General features: G+C 35.9%; 1 protein-coding gene across 1 annotated transcript; it reads right to left on the reverse strand.

The window, feature by feature from the left end:
• Positions 1-3,588: 3,588 nt before the first annotated feature.
• LOC113272430 lies at positions 3,589-5,838 on the reverse strand. Its single transcript, XM_026522267.1, has 3 exons — positions 5,143-5,838; positions 4,945-5,037; positions 3,589-4,503 (listed from the first exon to the last, which is right to left on the reverse strand). Exons 1-3 carry the CDS (start codon positions 5,836-5,838, stop codon positions 3,589-3,591), a joined length of 1,704 nt encoding a protein of 567 aa, XP_026378052.1.
• Positions 5,839-16,365: the final 10,527 nt, after the last annotated feature.

Below are 16,365 nucleotides of genomic sequence, written 5' to 3' on the forward strand. Positions count from 1 at the left end.
TTTTTCTTTCGTTCTCTATAGATTGAAGTGAGCAAAAATATAAACAGAACTTGGAAAGTATTAACAAAACAAAATAAATAAAATATTTACCAAGTATATAACTTTAGGAAATATCTTGGAAATATGTACCCTCCAGACAAGATTCGTAAGGTATACTAGAAGATGTGGCGTTGATTCAGTCCATGGCTGTAGTTTTGATGAATTCAACTTCGGAACATGTGGTTGTCAAGGTATTGAATCCGGCCGAAAACATGCAAAAGAGACAAACAAAATTAATATTAATATAGCCGATTCAAAAAAATCCCAATACAGTCGCATCACTTCTCAGTTTTATGTCTAGCTCCTTTTGCTTAATGGATCGGATCAGCCAAATCCTTGTAAAATAAGACAAACAAGTGTTAGCATCGAAATACACTTTTATGATTTATGAAACATAAAAGAAGAAAAATAACTCCAATCAATATCAGAAGATTATAGTTGAAAAAGATTAAACAGTGAAACTGTTCCAAAGGCGGATGGTATTATAATCCCAAAAACTTGACCACGGATATGTTAAAAGGTGATCTTTTATGGTCGCTCAGTGGATATAGAGCTACGAGGCTGATAACGTCTTGTAATATAGAGAAAGAAGGAAGGAGACACAAAGTAGAGGAAAAGAAAGAAGGGAGAAATTCTATTCATTGGTAAGATAGACAAACATTAGAGCCTCTATTTATAGGGCTAGACACAAAGACATCTTAGTAATAAACGAAATTTACCCTAAATATTCTTAACATAATTACACGTTTATAACAGTCACGACCATCAGTAAGGCTGCTGTATTTACAATCAGTAACTCCGACACAGATAGCTTTGGTCACTTCAATTTTTTAATTGGTCCAAATCAAAATCAAAGTTACATATATATTTATAGTTATATCTTTGCTCGCTTTTGGAATTTTTTTCTTCTATTTTATTTGTTGCGATTCCGCAAACATTAATGGTGGCAGGGTCAAGATCTCCCTTGGGAGGGAACATGTTCTTAACCAGTTATGTATGCGTCCAATTTTTTCCAGTAGTAGTATACGTTTTAACAAAACACACGATTTTTGTTTGTTTGGAAATGGCAGGGACTAAATGCAACCCATAACAGAGTCAAATACAACCCATATAAAAAATTAAAAATATTTACAAACCTTATTAGACTTAGTCCTATGGGCTAGATTGGAGGTGCTAGATTAGCACTTAAGTGTTGCAATTTAAAAAAAAGTTGTAAAAAAGTTAACACTAGTTCTCTCTCCTACCAGTTGCTAGCATGTGAGCTAGCATGCTAGATAGTTACGCAGAATGATTCAACGCTTGAAAACCACCTTTTCGCGGAATGGTTCAGCGCTGAGAGATTTATTTTTGATCTGACGACTGAGATTTAAAGCGCTGAATGGTTCAGCGCTGGGCTGACGTAGACTGCTAATCTAGCTGCTAGATTACCACTCCCATAAGACTTAGGAGGTAGTCCTGACTGCTAATCTACCTGCTAGACTAGCACCCCATAAGACTAAGTCTTAATGTGGGTAGATAATACCTCCCTTTATTTATTTGCAAAAGCAGAGAAATCACAATCTGCTTTTCAAATTATTTCGCAGCAGTCACCACTCACCATTTCCGTTTCATGGTGGGTCGCTTTTCTATTTTTTGTTGTTGTTTTTCTTAGATTTAGAATTGGGTATGTAAGGTATCACAATAGTGAATACTCAGTTGTATTGCATTACTTATTTATATGATTACAAATATAAAGAATCAGAGAAGAGTTCAATCTAATATAAACAATAAGTACGAGATTACAGGGTTGTTCCAACTAGTTACAACAAATATGAATACATAATACTCGGTCATAGCTAAAGACTTGCGCTTATTGTGATGACTGTGGTGACTTGCTCTTGGTGATGCGACATAGTTGTGGTACATTACATATACACATCCTAGCTGTGGTATATTACATGTACATAGCCAATACCCCCCCCCCCCCTCAAGTTGGAGCGGGAGGATTTTGAGGTCGAACGCCTAACTTGCTTACAAGACGTTTAAAATGATCCACTCCAAGTGGTTTGGTGAAGAGATAAGCTAATTGAGCTGTTGATGGAATGTGAGTTGGTTTGATAAGACTAGATAGAAGTTTTTCTCGAACAAAATAACAATCAATTTCGATGTGTTTAGTTCGTTCGTGAAAAACTGGATTTTTCAGAGATGTGAATAGCAACCTGATTATCAAAATAGACTTGAATAGGCTTCGGAATAGTCACACGAAGATTAGTAAACAAATAATGTAGCCATTGTAGCTTAGAAGTTAGCCTAGCTAGTGCTCGATATTCTGCTTCAGCAGAAGATAGTCAAATTGTTGGTTGTTTCTTGGATTTCCAAGAGATAGGGATATCCCCTAGCATTGTGAAATACCCTGTCGTGGAACGATGAGTAGTTGGGCAACCTTCCCAATCCGAATCAGTATAACCAGCAAGGGACAATGAGCTACTTGTCGAAAGAAAAATGCCATGACTAACAATACCTTTAAGATAACGAACCACTCGATGTGCAGCTTCCAAGTGACCAGAACATGGTTGCTGCATAAATTGGCTCAAATAATTCACAGAGTATGTGATATCAGGGCGAGTCACCTGAAGATAGAGGAGTCGACCAATTAGACGACGATAAATACTAGGATCAGAGAGAGGATCACCTGAAGTTGGTAGAAGCTTAACGTGTTGTTCCATAGGGGAAGGAGATGTCTTAGCACCTAAAAGACCAGAATCATTAACAATGTCAAGGATATATTTACGTTGACAGAGAAAAATACCTTTGGGAGAACGAGAAACTTCAATGCCCAGGAAATATTGCAAACGACCAAGATTTTTGAGTGAAAATTTGGATTCAAGTTTATGTTTCAGCTCTTGAATGGCCAAGTCATTGTTACCTGTAATAATAATATCATCGACATAAACTAAAACTTAAATAGAAACCGTACCTGAATGAAAGGTGAAAAGTGAATAATCAGCACGGGATTGAATAAAACCTTCATCAAGTAAAGCTGCAGAGAATTTAGCAAACCATTGACGAGATGCTTGCTTGATTCCATATAGAGATTTATTGAGTTTATAAACACGATTATATATATCCCTTTTTCTGAAATCCTGGAGGAAGTTCCATGTATATATCCTCATTAAGATCACCTTGTAAAAAAGCGTTGTTGATATCTAGTTGATGAGGTGGCCAATCATTGATGGCAGCAATGGATAGTAAAACACAGACAGATACTAGTTTTGCAACAAGAGAAAAAGTGTCATGATAATCTATGACTTCCTGTTGTGTGTATCTTTTAGCAACAAGACGTGCCTTATGGCGTTCAATCGTGCCATCAGGTCGATATTTTATTTTGAAGACCCATTTACAACAAATGGCGGTTTTTCCAGGTGGTAAAGTAGTCATAGTAAAGGTGTCATTGTCTTGTAGAGTAGTATGATCTTTGACAATGGCATCATGCCAGACCGGAAGTTTAATAGCTTCCGTAAATGTGTGTGGTTCATCATTGACAATAACAGATGATAGAAAAGCACGATGTCACGGAGTAAATTTATCAAAAGAGATGTAATTAGTAAGAGGATAAGGCGAATTGGATGTACGTTGCTGAACCGAGCAAATGTAATCCTGCAAATGGGATGGGCGACGACATTCTCTAGTTGAACGACGGACTGATGGTTCTGATTCCGAGTGAACAGTGGTGACAGGACTGTCCACATCAGTAGAAGATGTTATGGGAGACGTACCTGAGCTGGAAGAAACTGCTGGTGTTGGCGTATCAGCAATAGTTTTCCGAATTGATACAGAAGCTTCCTGTTGATGATCGTAAGGAATTTGAATAGGCGTAGAAGAATATTTTATAGAATCTTGTGTAACTGTAACATGCATGGAAGCTGGAGAGTCATCAATATAAGCTTCCTTCTGCAAAGAAGATTGCAGAAAATCCGTATTTTGAAGTTTGGCATCCTTGAATGAGAAACGATGCTTATGGAAGACCAAGTCACGAGAAACAAAAGTGGTCTGAGTTTCAAGGTTGAGAATGATGTACCCTTTGTGATTATAGGGATAACCTAGAAACACACCAGGAATTGCCCTGGGATCAAATTTAGATGAAATGTTTGTATTCCTAGCAAAACACAAACAACCAAATACTCGCAGATGTCGATAATTTGGTGACTTACCTAATAGAATTTCATGAGGAGTTTTGTGAGAAAGAATTGGAGTAGGCATTTTATTAATCAAATAAGCTGCCGTTAAAATGCATTCTCCCCAGTAAGTAATGGGAAAATTTGCCTGAAACCGTAAAGCTCTAGCCATATTAAGCAAGTGACGATGTTTTCGTTCAACTACTCCTTTTTGTTGAGGAATAGACACAAAAATGCGTTGGTGATGAATACCCCTATCAGCAAACCAATTCTGTATATCACGGGACAGAAATTCAGTCCCATTGTCAGACTGAAAACGTTGCAAGACAGGTAAAAATGGAACAATAGTTCCAGTAGATATGTGAGTAATATTTTGTGAATATTATGTAGTGACAAAATTAGTGAAAAACTTGATGAGTTTAAAAGTTTCTCCTTTTGTATGCATGAGATAAACCCATGTGCAACGAGAAAAGTCATCCACGATAGTTAAGAAATATTGTGCACCAGTGAAAGAGGGGGTCGAAAATGGTCCCCAAATATCACAATGTATTAACTCAAAACAACGTGTGGAAGAAAGTTTATTTTTATTAAATGATGATCGTCTTTGCTTAGCCATAGGACAAACATCACAAAAAAACGAAGAACTGGAATGAATATAATCAAAATTACGACATAAAAATTTAAAGAGTTATAAGCTAGGATGACCTAGCCGACAATGCCAAACATCTACTGTGGCTTTATTACATAAGACCTTATGCGAAACTTGCTGTTGTTGATGGATTTGAAGGTGATACAATCCAGAGATGAAATTAGCCTGATCAATCACTTTCTGCGTGACTCGGCCCTGAAAGAAGCAAACATTTTCAATAAAATAAGCAATACAGTTGGATTGGAGAGTTAACTGACTCACAAAAATAAGGTTAAATTTAAAATTCGAAATATGATGCACATTTGAAAGCTTAAGCGTAGGTGAGAAATCCACTTCACCAATGTGCTTAACCACGGAGAATGATCCATCCGGTAATTGCATTTGAATTAATGAATTGACAGGCTTATAAGAAGTGAAAAACTGTAAGGAATTGCAAATATGGTGTGTAGCACCACTATCTACGAACCATGGATCAAGAAAGGATGCAATTAAAATTGTACCTGCGAAATTTGCACGATGCTTCATCTGTGCAGATTCAGCTAGAGGAGTGATAAGTACTAGGAGACGAGCATACTGATCAGCAGACAAAGATGGAATGGCTGGTTGAATGGCAGTCGAATCAGGTGGCATGGCTGTAGCAGCAGCGACTGGCAGGTTGTTGGTTGGAGTAGGAAATCCATGCAGCTTATAGCACTTGTCTCGGACATGACCATGCTTGTTGCAAAAATCGCAATGAGGTCTTTGGCGCTTGTTCTGACTAGCGGGAGGACGAGATGAAGAAGGAAAGTGTCGGTTGGTGTTAAGTGCAGCCGAGTCGACAGTAGGCATCGGATTAACAGTGATGTGCTGCTGTTTTTCTTCCTGCTGGACGAGATTGAAAATCCTCAAAGCAATGGGGAATGGTTCCATAGTCAATATCTGGCTGCGGAGGTTGGAGAATCTGTCGTGAAGGCCTTGCAAAAACTCCATTGCATGATCACGTTCCAAACGTTCCATCATTGATTTTCTAGCACCACATATGCAGGCCTCAGTGGTTGCTACCAATGAGTCATATTGGTCCCAGAGGGTTTTGATTTTTGTGTAGTAAAGTGATACCGGCATGGATTCTTGACGAATACTAGCAATAACAGACTTAATATGAAATATGATTGGAGCATTCGAAATACAGAACCTTACCTGAAGGTCCTTCCATATCGCATGATATGTTGCGGTGTACAAACATCTTGCTCTAATATCCGGATGTACTGAGTTGAGCAGCCAACTTCCTACCAAGTCATCACACCTTTTCCATCACTTGTGGTTGAGATCATCAGCATGTGGAGGTAACGAGCCATCAACGAAACCCAATTTTCCTTTAGCATTCAATGCCTTTGTAATACCCCTTACCCATGAACCATAATTATCTCCTGTAGAAGAGGAGAGAAAAGAACAATAGCAGGATTATCACTACGGTGAATGATGTAGGGATCTTGGATCATTCTAGAGTTTCCATTGGATTGATTTTCCTGATGTTGATGGGTTGGAGAAGGTGAAGTAGATTCATTGGATCCAGCCATTGTGAGAAGATCGGAGATTTGAGCGGAAGATATAAAAGGTTTAGGGTTCCTAGGATCTTTACAAGGAAAATACCATCTTAGATTTAGAATTGGGTATGTAAGTTCTCACAATCGTGTAGACTCAGTTGTATTGCAATACTTATTTATATGATTACAAATACAAAGAATCAGAGAAGAGTTCAATCTAATCTAAACAAGAAGTACGAGATTACAGGGTTGTTCCAACTAGTTACAACTTTGTTACAACAAATATGAATACATAATACTCGGTCCTAGCTAAAGACTTGCGCTTATTGTGATGACTGTGGTGACTTGCTCTTGGTGATGCGGCATAGCTGTGGTACATTACATATACACGTCCTAGCTGTGGTATATTACATGTACACAACCAATAGTTTTTGAGGCAAACTGATAACAACGCGTGGATCCAGTACCATCTTTAAAAGTAGTTATACCACAAAGATGGAGTAAACAATTGATAAAATCATGAAGAAATACAAAATTAAGATTCGACATGTAAATCGAATGCATTAAAGTGTATACTATACGAACGACCACAATTGATCAGATCAGAATTATAATCAAAAATACATAACAAATCTCGTGTCCTATCTGTGTAGACAGTCGTGTATGTGAAACAGGAGTTGGAGTTTCCCCTTCCAACAAATGTTAAATTAGAGTCCCATCTCTCTACCAAGTCCGTAAGCCCTCAATTTGTAAAATTACAGCCGGCCTACTTGTACAAACAAAGTTAACGCTTAACCACCTTTGGACACAACTATATTACGGAAGCAAAGTCATATAAAGAATGTTCCCTATAAATGGTGTCGAAATTAGGAAACCACGTTACTAAAGGTACCGTAACAAAATCAGGAAATCAGGGTATCCGACGCTCGAAAATATCTCTCGCCTAACTTTCCATCCACGTCGCCGGATGACGAAATAGATGGTCAAATATATCCGAATAGATAGATAACACTTTTTTTATAATATAGATATATATATAATTTTTTTCTTCTTCTTTTGTGAACGATAAAACTTATTAGTCCAGCATTAGGAAGTTCCCACTTCATAAGTTCTTTTAAGAGACTGTATAAACTTATATATTAGTCTTTACTAACATGCTGATCCCTTTTCATAAATTGTACCAGGAGATTATATAAGAAAGTTTTCTTAACTTATAGAATAATTAACCGAAGGGAAATGATTTATATATATAAATTTTAATCCTCCCTTGTGTTCGTAAAATGCATAACTATTTTTATTTAACTTGTGTCTTGGAATTCATGTTCAGTATATGAACTGGTAACCATGGGATGTAATTGACCAGAACAACAATAAATATCAAATGTTTTTTCTTGTGTGAAACTCTGTTTACTCATTCTGTGTTTAACATTTAAATTACACGTACCAACGGTGTTGGTTTTCTTTCTTAATTCCCGACTAGTGATACAGTTCAGATTTTATAGGAAACAAATATTAGTTATCATGTTGTCATCTTCTGTTGATTACAGATTGGTGGTTTAACGTTTTATCATGTTATGTTTCTTATCCATCATTAGATATGATCTGCTATAACTTAGGGTGCTTATCACTTTGATTAATTGGCAGGTAGTCTGGATTTCGTTGAGGATTTATTAAAGTTGTTAATCAAATTCATATTGCTACTATACATATAAATGAATAAGAGAAACTGAAACGTTTAAACTCTAAAAACCTAGCATCTTTTTCTCCTCCCCAAACCAGATCTAATCTAGAGAGAGAAATTTTGATTATTCATTCAAAGAAAGAGAGCTATGATCTTATGATAGGCTCTATATTCCCCTGATCGCATGATCTCCGAGTTCCCTCTCACATTCTAATCCAAATATTAGGCGGTGATCCGAACAGTTGAGGCTCCCCTCCCTTCTTTCGCTGGTTAACTTGAATAAATTGTTATGGAAAAGAAAACATATTAAAAGGGTTTCAATTGAAGATATGCTCTTATACTGACCTTTGTTTTTTAGAATATTCTTTTCTTCAAACTTACACAAATCTTCCTCTAATATTAACTTTGATTTGTTTTCCCTTAAGGTATGAGTAATGACAAAGAATGAATAATGCTAGAATCACAAGTACACTCATATATATAAGAGTTTGTTTTCAAATGTCTAATTAAGCAAGAGTGGCAAGTAGAAAATAGTTTTCCCCTCAACCCTTAACACCTAGAGGGAGAGATGTCAAACATTGTGTTACTAACACATGATTTTATTGAATCTAGTTCAACTATACAAATTTACTAGAAAATTAAAATTTATTTGAAGGCTATCATATACAACTCGTTTCGAAGGAAATTAAGTTTCCTAGATACGAAAGTGGTATGAGTTCTTTTGTTTTTATACTATTTTTTATTATTGTTTTTATGTTTTATTTCAAAATATTTTTCAGTTTATTCATTTCTTGTGACTCAATAGTTCAAGTTTTACATTATTAGGCATCTTCATTTTGATACAAAAGGACAAGCCTTCGATTTTGATCATACTCAAACTTGTCAGACTTGATTTTTCCGTTACTCCATGGTGATGTAGTGCTTGTTGGTGGAACGTTCAGATAATATTGTAATTAAGAATAGGCAAATCTGATTTAGTCTTTGATCACTTTCCTCTCTTTGTTATTATTAATTTCATTTCTTATCTTAGCTAATAGGTATAGATGAGCTCTAAAACCTTTAGTGTACTTCTCTTATGTATTTATAAGAAAAGTATGATTTTGATCCTCCATTGTGTTAGTCAAATAAAAAACTAGATTTGTATTTAATTGGTGTCTTGGAATTTCTGTTCAGTATATGAACTCGAAACCAAGGGACGTAAATTGAGTAGATCAATGGACTGATTCAGTTCGATAAATAAAAATATTTTCTCTTGTGTGAAACTCTGTTTACTCATACTGTGTTTAACATTTAAATTACACATACCAACGATGTTAACTAAAAAATAACGAAAAACAATCAGTATTAACTCAGTTGTGACCTAGAAAAATGTGATTAGGATGAAACTGACTCAACATAATTTGATTGGGCTGAGTCCAGCTAAATCTTGAAACCTATATTTTGACAAAAGTAGTTTGTCTTTATTGTAGGACACACAAAATATGAAAAAGCGGGGGTCTAACAACCACACCCAATATTTCGCTTAGCAATCTGTATGGACAAACTCCAATATACTTTTTAGAGAATCAACTAGACAGTCAGACTCAATATATCAAAGAGTTTATATCTCAATCTCTCGATTTGATCTTTACTCAAGTAAATAGAAATCTGCGAGTCTTTATCAAAGAGAGATAACTTGGATGGTACCAAATACCAATATTCAAGTGTCAATCAATTTAAATCAACAACCAAAAGGTAGAATATTCTAATTGATTGAACAACGCACAACCTGTGATATTTCAATTATATAAACAAATATAATACGGAATAGAAATAACACAGACACCAGAATTTTGTTAACGAGGAAACCGCAAATGCAGAAAAACCCCGGGACCTAGTCCAGATTGAACACACAATGTATTAAGCCGCTACAGACACTAGCCTACTCCAAACTAACTTCGGTTTGGACTGTAGTTGAACCCCAATCAATCTCACACTGATCCAAGGTACAGTTATGCTCCTACGCCTCTGATCCCAGCAGGATGCTACGTACTTGATTCCCTTAGCTGATCTCACCCACAACTAAGAGTTTCTACGACCCAAAGTCGAAGACTTTAATAAACAAATCTTTATCACACAAAAAAGTCTACGGTAATAGATAAATCCGTCTCCCACGAATATACCTACGAGTTTGGTTCCGTCTTTTGATAAATCAAGGTGAACAGGAACCAATTGATAACCCGAACTTATATTCCCGAAGAACAGCCTAGTATTATCAACCACCTCACAATAATCTTAATCGACGCAGCGAAAAAAGATATTGCGGAATCACAAACGATGAGACGAAGTGTTTGTGATTTCTTTTCTATCTTGCCTATCGGAGATATAAATCTCAAGACAATTATTCCAATTGTACTCGTACGATAGAAACAACAAGATCATATCACATAACTACAAGAAAAGTAGTATCGGTCTGGCTTCACAATCGCAATGAAGTCTTTAAGTCGTTAACCAGGTTTAGAGAAGTAAACCCAAGGTTAAAGGAGAACCGACTCTAGCTTATGCAACTAGTATCACACGTAAAGTGTGGGGATTAGCTTGGTAACAGAGCATTCAATATTCACCGTTAGATGAAAATATGATTAATTCAAGCTAATATTTCTCAACCATTGGATCGAAACCTTAGCTTGTTACACACAAATGAAATGTTCAATTTTGGGTTTATGTAACCGCTCCCAAACATTAACATTTGTTGGTTCAAAAATAGTTAACCAAATGGTTAGACATATGATCACTTTCATATCAACCATATTCTTCTTCACCGTAACTAGTTCAAATGACTCAAATGAACTAGTTAGAGAGTTGTTCAATTGCTTAGATCTTATGTAACTACACAAGACACAATCGAAGCAAAAACGGTTTGATTCACTCGAATCGATTCATGAACTTTATAGCCACCATTTGCAAAAGCACTCCTTAATTTATATAAACATGAGTTCAACAAAAACCGGTTTTAGATATAACCTACTCAAGTTCGCGGACTGGGTTCGCGGACTTAAGCTCACGGAAGGAGTTCACAAACTCCAGCAGAAATTCTCAGGTCGAGAACTTCCGCCAGATCGCGGACTTGGCTCGCGCCACTTCCATTTCTCTTGATCAACAAAGTTCGCAAAATTTGATTAAAGGAATAAGGACTTATACATATATGTGTTTCCAAAACAATGCTTATATCCTACTAGTGGTTATGTAATCTAAACTCTCATTTCAATCATTGAAACTTTCACAGATGACGTTATATAGCCGTTATTCACATAGCATTTTTCGTCAGAGCAATTTTCAAAGTGATTGAAACATAACATGACAATCTTCACTAGGCAAAGATGAATTTGGCTAAAGCGAAAGATTACCAACAAATATTTCGAGAAATATATAGGCAAGTTAAACTCGGCTCGAAATAGCAAATGTGTATAATTAAAGTCTATATATCAAAACGACTTTTGTCTCAAGAATATGAGATAGAGTAAATAGACTTTTGAGTGACAGATAAGTTCAAGTCTCCACATACCTTTTAGTCGATGAAGTTCCACCAGTTCCTTGAGTAGTCATTCGTCTAGTATGATGATTTCCATGGAGTCTTGAGCTCAACTACACTTTCTATTATAGTCCGAGACCTTTAGCTATAATAGGCTAGAAATCAAGACTTATAGTTTTGATCACTAACATTGACAAGCATGCTTGAGATAGCAACGCATGCGATTTCGACCGAGCAATGCTCTAAAAATCTCCCCCTTTGTCAATTCTAGTTGCAAAACTATTAATACATATGGAACACAAAAAATAAATAAATTAACTTTTTTAGCTCCTATTCCACATGTCTAATCTTCAACATTACTCGAAATCTTCGTCACTTCCAAGTACTCCAATGATCCCAAAGGTTGTAAGTTTAGCATCATCGTTGTTGAAAATCCGTAGTTGTACAAGAAAACAATAGTTCTCACTCATTGTTATACAGTGTCATAGTATCATTACACAGCGTCAAAGTCCAATTGTATCACAACTTCAACAATACTTTGGTGATATGTGTCACTCCCCCTTAGTCAATACTCCATCTCACATGGAAACCACTCCCCCTTACATAATGATCCGAAAACCATATGTATTTGTAGTGTGAACTTCATATTAATTATCCCCATTTTGTTAATAAAATTGGCAAAGGTACAAGAACGGGATCCTAATGAAATTTCCGAAAGAGACATTTCATGACCAAAAGAAAGAAATACACATCGTCTTATTTAGATGCAATCATAAAGCCGAAGCTAAATGCATTCATCAAGGAGTTTAAAGATACAAGATAACCCCTATAATATTCCACAGCCGCACTCCCCACAAAGATTTGGCAATTAAGCGTAAGTTCAAAAAGAACTCTCCCCCATAATATGTCATTCCGGAAAGAACAACACGAGCGACCTTAATTTCGAAAGAAAAGAAGGATTTCTTTGGACATAACAAATCACATACAAGTATGAATTAAATTAACCACAAGAGATTCATGATTAATTTAATCGGTAATGCTCAACACAAGTGTACTTATGGAGACTCAAAAACACTCAATTAGATTAATCACAAGAGAACCCATAATTAATTTAATCGAAATACACAACCAAACTAATCACAAATTAATCAATTTAATTGGTCATACTCGTCATAAGAGAATCTATGGAGCAATGACTAAGTTAATCATGAAAATAATCAACCCAGTCACAAAACGCTCAAACATAAGAAAACTTACGGAGTCATAACTAAATAACAAAACAAGATGATTAATTTAGTTCAATATGCTCGACATAAAGTACCTTACGGAACAACAACAAAGCTAATCATAAAATAATCAACTTGGTCGTTTAGTGCTCAACATAAGACACATTACGGAGTCTCACAGTAATACACAAAATATGAATCAGGGAAGATCAATTAACGCCGAATACACAAGAATTCATTCTATTTTCCATCACCATTTGCACAATGACATACAATAGACATAATCCTTGAAACAAAAGATTTTAACCTATTTTCCATCAATAATTGACAATAAGGCTTAACTTTTGTATTTGTCAGAAGTTCATTCATTCCTTTATCAATATAAGAATATCGACTTATGAAAGACTTTACTTTTGATAAAATATGGGACAATCATAGTTCACGGACGCAAACACACATATCCCATAAACAATTTCAATATGTAAAACCATAAAGATTAATACTGCAAAAATCATCTTCCAAACAAGTTTAGAATTTAAACCAATAAATCTAAAAACATGAAGATGAAAATGTTGGACATAGCTATGTGTAATCACAATAATGGCTATTCTAAACTCTAGCTATTCTTCTAAACAAAAACATAAAAATAGAAGATTTACTAGCTAAACTAACTCTAAGAGCTCATAATTCACTAAACCCGGTCAACAACTAGAGATTGAAAATGGATGAGCTCATCAGTTGCTTTCTTCAGTTCGTTATTTAGAAAATCAAGATTCCTTGTCGCAATTCCGAGTTGTTCCCGCGATCTCAAAATCTTGAAGAAGATTTCCTACCAGTTGTGATGACATCTGAACTGGTAGTTTCTTTTCATGATCAATAGCATGATGACATGTTATGAAAACAGGGTTTTTATGAAACTCGATAGTCTTGCCCTCCTTGACTTCATCAACTTTGTTGCTTCCATCCATTGTGCTCAGAAAAGAATCTTTTAACCTTGTGGAACAGTGTATCACCCTATTACACATGTATACATATATATACAGATGTTCCACAAAAACCCTACGAACAGACGTCCGTGTGGGTCAGGCACGTGCACACGTGGTCACCAAACGTTCGTGGCCAAGAAAAATGGAGAGGCAAAATAAAGAAAAGGATGAATCACTTTTGTTCCAGGAAGAGCAATTAGATCAACAAGAAAATTTTCCGAAAGAGAAAAAAAAAAACTGGAGCAAGGCTCAACAGGTTTAAGATCATCGACTATAAGAAACGTCGTACACCCCTGACAACATTCTCAAGAAAAACTTCTTGAGAATTATAAGCATCCTTCTTAATATGTAAGAGGGATGCTACATATTAAGAAGGATGCTACATTGATCAGTCATGGCATGTTAAGATGAGAATTTTGCTCATCATTATTGACTTCTTCTTTCGCTCCTTCAAGGGAATTTAGAGAAAAATCACGCAACGCAGTTGAAGGAGGTTTATCAAGAGAGGAACTAAAAATACCTGAGCCAGTAGCTTTCCATGTCTTTTTGATGTCCCGTTTGAGTTTGTTAATGCTGACCTTAAGTTCTGAGACTCGATTATTAATATGTATGAAATATGGAGCATGAATCTTGGAACCACTACCTTCTTCAGAGAGAGGCAAGGAACTCAACATTTCTTTCTTTCTCCTATGCCTTTTCCTATTTTCAGATATATTTGAGAAGTTATTTGCTCTATTTCCATTCATCCTTCTACCACTGTTGGAAGCATAATCAATAAGAGACTTATCACAGTATCTTACTTGATTGTCTAAAGTGTCGTTTGTACCAACAATTTGAGAGACAGGTTTAATAACTTCTTTAGACACCCATATACAAGAATGTTGCGAAGTTTTTCATTCCTTAAACGAAACCGACATTTCCGCTCAGGATGTCATTTATTTCCACAGTTATAGCAGTTAAAGGATATATTCTCAACTGTCTTCATGTGAGTGGATTTAGAAGTAGAACAATCCTTATCTTTAGACAAATTACAAGCTATGAACGGTTTTTCACATGAGGAATTATCAATAGCTTTAACGAAATTGATCTTAGTAGTTTTTGGAGCGTCTATTCCTTTATATCCCAGACCACGTGTATCACGATGTTCTTTACATGCTCCAATCATAGAAGACAATTTTGTAGAGCTAGAATTGAATCTTCTCAGATTCTCTTCCAATGATTTTACTTTATCAAGAGCAGCTGCAAGGTCAGTTTCCAAGGATTTTTCTTTGGCAAGAAGACTGAGTTCTTTGTCACTAAAACATTTTTGTTTAGAGTCATATCTTGCTTCGGTATCTGCAAGTCTTTCTTTCAACACACAGAGATTTCGGAGAAGATTATCACATTCAGACCTTTTTGTGCGTACATATTCTTCACGATCTTTAACGATGGATTTTAAGAGTCTATACCCACCATCATATCCTTTAAAGAGTTTTCTCAATTTTCTGTTTTCTTGACAAAGAGGAGCCATATATTTACTCAAGCAAGTTGTTGACTTTTATTCTTTCAAAACACGGTCAAACAGCTTGATATATTGAGCAACTTCCTCATCAATACTTTGCCCTTCTTCTGAATCACTATCATTTGAAAGATCATCTAACTGTTCATTAAGAGATTTTTCCCAGTCGAATGTAGATCCAGACAAAGGACAAGAGACAGAGTTTTTCTTAGAGGCTTCAAGACTTTGAGACTCACAAGAGTGACTCTGAACTGATGTTGCCACAAACACAGACTTTTGAGGTCTTGAACATGTTTGCCTGCTCTGATACCAATTGAAAAAGCGGGGGTCTAACACCACACCCAATATTTAGCTTAGAAATCTGTATGGACAAACTACAATATACTTTCTAGAGAATCAACTAGACAGTCAGACTCAATATATCAAAGAGTTTATATCTCAATCTCTCGATTTGATCTTTACTCAAGTAAATATAAATCTGCGAGTCTTTATCAAAGAGAGATAACTTGGATGGTACCAAAGACCAATATTCAAGTGTCAATCAATTTAAATTAACAACCAAAAGGTCGAATATTCTAATTGATTGAACAACGCACAACCTGTGATATTTCAATTATATAAACAAATATAATACGGAATAGAAATAACACAGACACCAGAATTTTGTTAACGAAGAAACCGCAAATGCAGAAAAACCCCGGGACCTAGTCCAGATTGAACACACAATGTATTAAGCCGCTACAGACACTAGACTACTCCAAACTAACTTCGGTTTGGACTGTAGTTGAACCCCGATCAATCTCACACTGATCCAAGGTACAGTTATGCTCCTACGCCTCTGATCCAAGGTACAATTATGCTCATACGCCTCTAATCCCAGCAGGATGTTACGTACTTGATTCCCTTAGCTGATCTCACCCACAACTAAGAGTTTCTACGACCCAAAGTCGAAGAATTTAATAAACAAATCTGTATCACACAAAAATTCTACGGTAATAGATAAATCCGTCTCCCACGAATATACCTACGAGTTTTGTTCCATCTTTTGATAAATCAAGGTGAACATGAACCAATTGATAACCCGGACTTATATTCCCG

The sequence above is a fragment of the Papaver somniferum genome, chromosome 1, assembly GCF_003573695.1.
Source record: "Papaver somniferum cultivar HN1 chromosome 1, ASM357369v1, whole genome shotgun sequence".
NCBI lineage: Eukaryota > Viridiplantae > Streptophyta > Magnoliopsida > Ranunculales > Papaveraceae > Papaver > Papaver somniferum.

Excerpts from the sequence above, each read along its gene's own strand:
- LOC113272430 (XM_026522267.1), bottom strand. The coding sequence starts at position 5,838 with ATGGAACGTTTGGAACGTGATCATGCAATGGAGTTTTTGCAAGGCCTT. Across the intron at positions 5,038-5,142 it reads CTACGCTTAAGCTTTCAAAT|GGCCGAGTCACGCAGAAAGT; the intron begins GTGCATCATATT and ends TGCTTCTTTCAG. Across the intron at positions 4,504-4,944 it reads AACAGCAAGTTTCGCATAAG|TCTGACAATGGGACTGAATT; the intron begins GTCTTATGTAAT and ends CAACGTTTTCAG.